The sequence below is a fragment of the Carya illinoinensis genome, chromosome 9, assembly GCF_018687715.1.
Source record: "Carya illinoinensis cultivar Pawnee chromosome 9, C.illinoinensisPawnee_v1, whole genome shotgun sequence".
In the NCBI taxonomy this organism is placed as follows: Eukaryota; Viridiplantae; Streptophyta; class Magnoliopsida; order Fagales; family Juglandaceae; genus Carya; species Carya illinoinensis.
The window spans coordinates 15,137,145-15,145,339 of NC_056760.1; the positions used below are offsets into that span (position 1 = coordinate 15,137,145).

The following is an 8,195-nucleotide window of genomic DNA, read 5'->3' on the forward strand; positions in this document are numbered from 1 at the left end:
GAGTTACTTTGCTGCCTGAGTAGCACCGCTTCATTTGACTATTAGTATATTTGTATTTTTTGTTATTTATTTAATGTATTTAAATATTTTTAAAATATAAAAAAATATATAAATATACTTAAAATCATTTTCTTCATAATTAATTAAAAAAACTTTTTTTACCAAGTGATACACTTGAGCGGTACACACATTGGACGGCAAAGTAGCTTTTTTCTAATGAAAATTAATCATTAATTTCTTTGTTTTTTTTTTCTTCTTCTTCTTATTCTTTTCTCAGCAGCTAGCCGGCCATATTAACAATATAATCGGGAAATTGGGTCACTTGAAAAAAAAAAAAAAAAAAAAAAACACGCACATACAATTAGTACTAGTAGTACTACTAACAACTTTTGCACAACTATCTAGGAAATACAATATAAAATCTTTTTAATTTATTTGAATATTGTTTGATAACACTCAGTGGTACTCAACCCATGTACATATATACCTACTCCAGTAAAATCTTATTGATTCTCTCACACTACTGAACCAATTTTTGTTTAATTGAGATATGCAGATACACAGACGACAGACAATGACCGGCCCGATCGATGTATCACATTCTCACCTTATTTATACACACTATATCTCACTCAATCATGATTGCTTGTGATCATATGGAATATTCCATTAAGTATAACTGAATAAAAATTAAGGTGATCAGCTAGCTGATCAGGTGGAACTACTGGATGGTAACAGTAGTACTACCTTCGAAACATCAAAATTCCAGTTCTTCACCTTTAATTGGAATATCGAATCCACCTTCAACGATTAGTGAGAACTTATCCCACCATTCCTTTCCTTCCTCCTCGTTATCCAGCATGGTACATGTGATAGCCTGATCAAGATCAGTCGAAAAGAAGTACTAGTACTGTTAATTTCAACAGCTCAAGAATTTGTAAAAGTGATAATTTAATTTCACTTTAATCTTTTTAAGATTCTTTTCCTAATTGCATGCCTAGAATATATGATCTCAATGATATGTAATAATGCACCTTATAGAGAGGAAATCGGCCATCTGAAGGGTGAAGTTGATGCTTGAGATACGTATGAGCTTCTCCATATTTTTTCTGAACAAGCACACATTATCACTGATCTTTGATATAAACAATAAAGAGTACTTCAGAAAAATATAAAACGAAAGAAAGAGAACGTTAGGTGTATGTCCCTATTTCTTATAGATATTAAATGATTAAAATCTCTTATGTTTCTGATCTAATTGGTTGTGAACTTTATTTTTTGGCATACATTCTGAGTTTTGTAGTTTCTATGGATTGATAAGATTTTCCAATGGTTTCCCTCCGCATAACAAGGATTTTAATTTTTTACTTTAATTAACTTTGTATGTTTTCTGTTCCTCAGATTTTATATCTAATAATGTTATTATGCTTGAAAAGAAATCATTATCAGAAGAAATTAGATCAGTCTATATGAGAGAAAGGCTACCCGAAATAAAGCTTTTGCTTTCAAGAAGTTGAGAACTAAAAGACTATAAGGGAAAATGGTCTATTATGAAGCGAGTAACATTAGAAACAAGTCTAGAACGTGGAAATTTCGTGCAATTCCTTTGAAAAAATCAGAACCCACCATACAAATAAAGGAAGATTTTTCAAGGTGAGTCCTGAGTATGTGATATCTTGAGTGCAATTCCTTTGAAAAAATTAGAACCCACGTACAATTATATGTGCCGATTCAATGTATTTGATATCCTGAGTGAAATAAATGCATGCGATTCAAGTGTGAGCAGTTGAAGCAAGGTAAGGTCTCAGTATGTTTGAAGTTACAGTGTCGGAAGGCTTTTGTCTTCTGCAGGAGTCAGGGAAATCACATACCTTGCAGATGAGAATTTCAGCCAATGCTATTTCCAAATTGTATGCAGGCTCTGGATCATTCTTACAGTTTTTTAGTGCCTTTTTCAATATTTCCTCTGCTTCATCACCCTTCCCTGATCTCAATAGCCATAGCGCCTTCATCTAAAATCATGATAACCAAGAGAATATAGTAAACCATTGTATATTGTTATAAAATATTGTGGGTTAGTGGTAAATGATGCTACTAGTGAAGTCAAAATGAATGTGTACCGTTAGTCAAGCTTTTTTTTTTTTATTTTTTTTTATTTTTTATTTTTATTTCAATCTAACTCTGTTATCACAGAGTTATCCTAACTTCTACCATATAGTTTTTGTCTGCAAAAGGTTCCTAAGGGATTATATCTTGACTAAGGCAACGGGAAGATTAATGAGCCAATTTCTGCAACTCTAGTCTTCCCCTTGCATGACTTGTTAGCGATTCTCACCAAGGATTAAGCTAAAGCTTGGCTTTCATTTGCTGGAAAACAGAGCACCAAGAAGCCAGCAAAAATGCAGTTTTTCTCTTGGTCTTACACTGTTTTTTAACCATTTGTAGAAATATTCAACAACATTTAGCTTTGAAATGATTATAAGAATTCGTAATTCCCCTATCCCTGGTTCAAATATAATGCCAATCAAGAACTCAAAAGAAGTTTGAACTTTCAAAGTTTCAGTCCTATGCAAATGTTTACCAGTAAAAATCTACAGAGTGAGTAGAGTAGAGGACCTTAAGGGTATCAACATCTTCTGTTGAAGGCCTTGGAGGCAGTTTGAAAGTTTCCAGCTTTCGGGAGTCTTCATTGCTCGAAGTAACGTTGGCAGTCATGTCCAAGAAAGACTGAAGTGCAGCCTTCCCGCCCAATGGGATTGCTGATGCCCTAACAGACATTGCTTTCTGCTTGATTATGGGACTGCAGAGATTACGTCTTCTCTGGTGGCTCGTGAAGCCATCAGAAAGCAAAAGAGAAGAATGCTTAAAGCTGAAATAAGGACTGGTGGCCCTTGTCCTCACGGCGGAAGGGGTGCGTTGTGCCAGAAATGGCAAGGGGCGGCAATGGAGGCAAAGTGTGGATTCCATGGAAGATTTGTGCTATATTAGACAAGATAGCAAGCAAGCATCCGCAGAACTCAGAGTGATATTTATTGGTGTCACCTTGGAATTAATGACCCATGGCTCAGAATAAATAGCACTTTAGGGAGGGAAGCAACGTATCATAATATCCTAGTAGTGCTTTAGACAAAAGTTGCAGTGCTTAACTGGCAAGGTATCTTTCTTATGTCCTTGCACGACAGTGTTGAACATGTATTGGAAACAAGCTATCTTGGGGTACATCTTAAATCTGAGTCAACAGTAACCCTTTCATCATTCATTGGCTGAAAATAACAGCATCTGTCTTCAAGAAGCTGCATCACGCACTTCGTTTTTAAATGGTAGACAACAATCCGCATATCACTTTGCTTAAGGCATGATAATTCCCCATGAAAACATCAAGAAAGCTCTTGCTTCTAATGTAAGGGAGGAATTTGGAAAAAATCTTTGTACAACCTTAATGATATCTGAACCTGCACAAGTTTCTTTGGCCTCCAGCCTCCTAGCAAGAATGTGATCGGAACAGCTCTCTCATGAAATTGCTCAGCTGATTTTGCACTATCATTTCTCCTACCCCCTTTCACACAAACTTCTCTTCAATTTGCTTTTGAGAAGTCCCCAGAACAGACCGTCCCAGAAATTTAGATCTCCACATGGGAAGTTTTTTCAATTATTTGAAAGGAAAAAGTACTAAGAGGGCAATGATTGTGATTGCTACGCCCTTTGTCACATTTGCCGGCATTTTCATGGGATATTGGGCTTTTACGAATCTCCATAGGAAAGGAAAACCTAAGATTGAACGTCTTCCTACGAGGTCTATGGCCGTTGGGGCTCTCCACGGAGGCAAATTGGCATTGCAGAGGTTGGTTGATTATCATGAAACTCATGACAATGCAGCATCACTGCACAACGCTGAGACAGAGTTAGAGGATTTGCTTAAAGACGAACAACCGGATTTAATGCAGCTGCAGGTTAGCCATCTCTCTCTCTCTCTCTCTCTCTCTCTCTCTCTATATATATATATATATATATATCCACATCACAAACATTCAGAAAACCCTTTTTGTATTAATATTAATATTATTTGCTTTTCGCTCTATTCAAAATTAGCTGTATTGAACTGCAACAAAGATGCTGAAATATATCTAGCGTTTCTCTTTAAAATTTTTTCCTAAAAACTATTCTCAGAAAACCAAATCTCTAAAGGTCAACACGCACACACACACAAAGGCAACTATTTATGATCAGATGCTTTCTTTTTAACTCAACTTTGTTCTTGAGAGAGGTAAGGGCTTACTAGCTCGATGTATTTGTAATAAAGAGAACGGTGGCAAAGCTGGAAATGAGCGGGAAAGAAGAGGAATCGGTGGCAATATTAGAGAAAGCAGTGGAGAATGCACAGAAGGAAAAGAAACACGAAGCCTATGAAATCGAAATGCTGCTTGTGGAGATGCTCATCTATAAGGTCATTATTTCCTAACCTCGCAGATATATATCTAGTTTTCTTATACGTAACAAGTCAACTGATCATATAATTTCTATCTGTATCCACGTATGTACGTACACGTGAATGGTTCAAAAACAGTATACACACACACATATATATTCTGTACATATATGTGTATTGGGATTTGACCATATCTAAAATACGCCATGCCCAATTTATCAAATCTATACAACCCTCTAATCGACTAAGGAAATTGCAAACAATCAGTGAACAAGTTATTCTCTCCCAAATAAATGCTTGGTTCCCTTCTCTAAATAAATGCTTAATAGAGAACTCAAATCCTGCCATTAGCAACATTAATTCATCCCAATAGTCCCAAAGATACCACATTATACATTTTCTAGTCAATATCCATGAGACAACCAACAAAGAATCGCATTCTATGTCTATGAACACATGCCCCAACTAATGACATATCTATCTTTGTTATTAGAACAAGTACCAAAAAATTTTGAAAAGCCAAAAACCAGATTACCTCCAGAATCCCGAAGCAACCCACCCCCTCAGCTGGACCTAGGTTCCCAAAATTACTTCCGTCCAAATTTAATTTTAATCGACTAGGACACAGTTTTAACCATCGCACCACTTTCACCTACACTTGATTCTTCTCCATTATTGGCACATTTAAATTCCTCATTATGCACTCATCAAGAACTAACAGCCTTTGCACCTTGACCAACCGACTAGCCAGCTGTTGCCCCCAATATTTAATTGAACTCCACACTTCCAATACCGACTTAGCTCTCCCTTCCATTCTTGTTGTGCACCTCAACCACAACTTAATATTCTAAATCTATGGCTGATCTCTTGTTCTATACAATATTAATGTAGTTCACGAAACTCTGATCTCATCTATAATTTTAAACACGAAAGAACGTTTTATCCTTTGAAACCCTAGTAGCTAGCACTAATGAACTCGGTTGAGAAAAAAATCACTTGAGTTTGACTCTATCCCACTTAGTGCATGTTTGGGATTGTGATAGAAAATATAACTTATAACTTTAGGACTTATAACTTACAGCTTAAGCAATAAATTCTATTATTAAAAAGTTATTTGTTGTTTGATAACCGTGTGCTTAACACACTTTTAAACATTTTATATTTGTTTGAAAATAAATTAAAAAAGAGTTTTCTAATATAGAAAATACTATCATTTGATTTTTTAAACATTATAATCATATCCTTAAAGTTTAAAAGTTGTAATTATTTTAAAGTTGTAAGGGTATTTTCATCCATTAATGACAATATTTTTAAAATTTAAATTATGTTCCGTATTATCTGGAAAAAGCACCAAAATAATGATTTTCCTCAAACATATTTTTTAGCTTATTTGAGATTAAAAAATACATCAATATGTAACATCCAAATAATCTAATTTTTTTTTTTTTACTAAAGAACTTTTAAGACTATTTAAGTACTTTTTAAGACTTATAACGCAACTCCAAACAGACCTTTAAGATTTAATGAGCACGTGTTTTCCCTCTAGACTACTCCTGACACCTCATTCTAACTTTTTCATGCAAACTTTCTAGTAGGCATAACTGTTACCATCAAAACAGGGTCGTGATGAGAGAGATTGAGTTTATGAAGTCTTAGGGACAGTTTTGGTAGTTAAGTATTGATCTCAGCATATTCCATTACTATTCATTATTTTATCATTATTTTTCATCACTTTTTACTATTTTTTACTACTATTAACTAGTACTATTTAATATTTTATCATTAATTTTTTACTACTTTTTCTTTACTATTCACAGAATATCTGAGATCACCTTAGTATCCAAACACAACCTTAAGTGCTCTAGCTAGGGTCACTTCGAAAATTAATCCAAAGTGAGCGTATCCCACCTAGCTTGATACTAATTGAAAAGTATAACATCGGCTTTGATACCTATTGATCATCAAAACTACTCTAGGATAGACCTTGTTAGAAGGGTTCAATATATATTAATTTTATGCTAATTATGACCAATTTAAAAAATTATTTCAATCACAATATTGCCATTTTGACTTTTCAATCCAATTATCAAATAGGTTATTCATATAGGAAAACCAAAATCTAAGTGAAAACAGTACGTAAATTAATTAACAAATTTACAAACTCTATAGATTATAATGAAAAAATACAAAATTGTGTTGAGCTGAAACAACGTCTCTAAGAGCATAGACGAGAAATTTCAAGTTCATAAGCTGCACATACAACATACCTTAAATTTGTTCATGGGATAAGTATTGGTCTACACAGAAATTTTTACAAGAAACTGTACAAACTTATAACGTCATTAGTTTGTGTATATTTTTTCTTCCTTTTTTCCGACCCCTTTTTCTCTCTTATGGATGTAATAAAGGCAGCTTCTTACATGCATGGTTATTCGAATATAGCATGACACATGATTTTCTCACTAGCTATTTGGACATATATATCTATAGGGAGATTTTGAAAAGGCTTTAAATTGCGAATGCTTGAAACATGAAGAGATTTCTGATGCGCGACGTCCACTGTACAAGGTAAGGAGCTCTGATCTTTTGCCTTCTTGACAACCAAAAATCATGCATGCATTTAAATCGCAACTAGGCAATTGGGATCATTTGTTATAAGTTTCACTGAAGATCACCCGGCCGCCAGCTTATCATGCATGAGATAATTTAATATCCATGCATGTAATTAATTATAGAGTTGCATGGGTCAAAAATTGATCACGCATGCAAATGCTACGCCTATATATCCCTCGATCTATTAATTAAGAAAAAATGTTTGAATTAAGCAAACAGTTGCAAAGATGTTAGTCGATCGTATTAACACCGACAATTACTATAGACGTAATCATGATGTTATGGTGATCACGTTTATTATATGTAATATGATATATATATATATATATATATATATATATATTTGTCTATAAATTTAATGAAAATTAGTTATTGATATGTTAAGAATTATGAAATTTGAATTAAAAAAAAAAAACAGACAAAATGAATTTTGTATGTAAAATTATAAGACTGTAAGTATTACATGTAACACTGCTTTAATTTAATATTGACAAATTTGTGTTCTTTAATTGTGAAAATGATTATACGTACAGGCTATTATTTATACCATGTTAGGTAACTACGAAAAACAAGCCAAAAAATGTTGGGGAGATTTTAAAGATATTCAAAGAAACCTTCAATGGCCACCTAGTCTGAAGGAAAGTCAAGTGGACATGAGAGCTAGCTCTATTAACAATTTCGAGGAGTTTGAGAAGGTAGTCAAGTTCCTGAAAGATCATATTCACGAGGCACAGGCACAGAGGATGGCACAAAAGGATATCATATATGAACCCACTCCAGCAGCACCACTACAATAAAATTTAATTGTCCCAAGGCGATAAATTGCCACAAAAAACCTGTAAAATTGCTGCAATAATTTATTCTCAACAATTTATACTGCATTGCATGTTAGTTGTATTTGTTTATTCATTTATAAACAAAACTAGTTATCATTGCAAATATAAATAAAATCGCCAAAATTTTGATTCCATTTTTGTTACAGTTTTTTTGCAGTGGCACAAAACTGTCTCAAAACCATTAAAATCGCTGCAAATAAATATATCTTATTCACAGCGCTTTATTCATATGCTACAATATGATGTTATTTGTGGCAATTTTTGAAGTGCTGAAAATATTTGTGATTATTTGCAGCGATTTTTTATACACTACAAAGAGG

At 33.8% G+C, this 8,195-nt stretch overlaps 2 protein-coding genes across 2 annotated transcripts; one reads left to right on the forward strand and one right to left on the reverse strand.

The window, feature by feature from the left end:
- Positions 1–402: 402 nt before the first annotated feature.
- Positions 403–3,052, reverse strand: LOC122275443. Its single transcript, XM_043084506.1, has 4 exons — positions 2,617–3,052; positions 1,872–2,012; positions 1,035–1,109; positions 403–877 (listed from the first exon to the last, which is right to left on the reverse strand). The coding sequence occupies exons 1-4, from the start codon at positions 2,965–2,967 to the stop codon at positions 758–760; spliced, it is 687 nt and encodes a 228-aa protein (XP_042940440.1). The 5' UTR covers positions 2,968–3,052; the 3' UTR covers positions 403–757.
- Positions 3,053–3,335: 283 nt separating this feature from the next.
- Positions 3,336–8,007, forward strand: LOC122275572. The gene is made up of 4 exons (XM_043084690.1): positions 3,336–3,950; positions 4,301–4,444; positions 6,917–6,994; positions 7,573–8,007. Exons 1-4 carry the CDS (start codon positions 3,633–3,635, stop codon positions 7,834–7,836), a joined length of 804 nt encoding a protein of 267 aa, XP_042940624.1. The 5' UTR covers positions 3,336–3,632; the 3' UTR covers positions 7,837–8,007.
- The last annotated feature ends 188 nt before the right edge of the window (positions 8,008–8,195 follow it).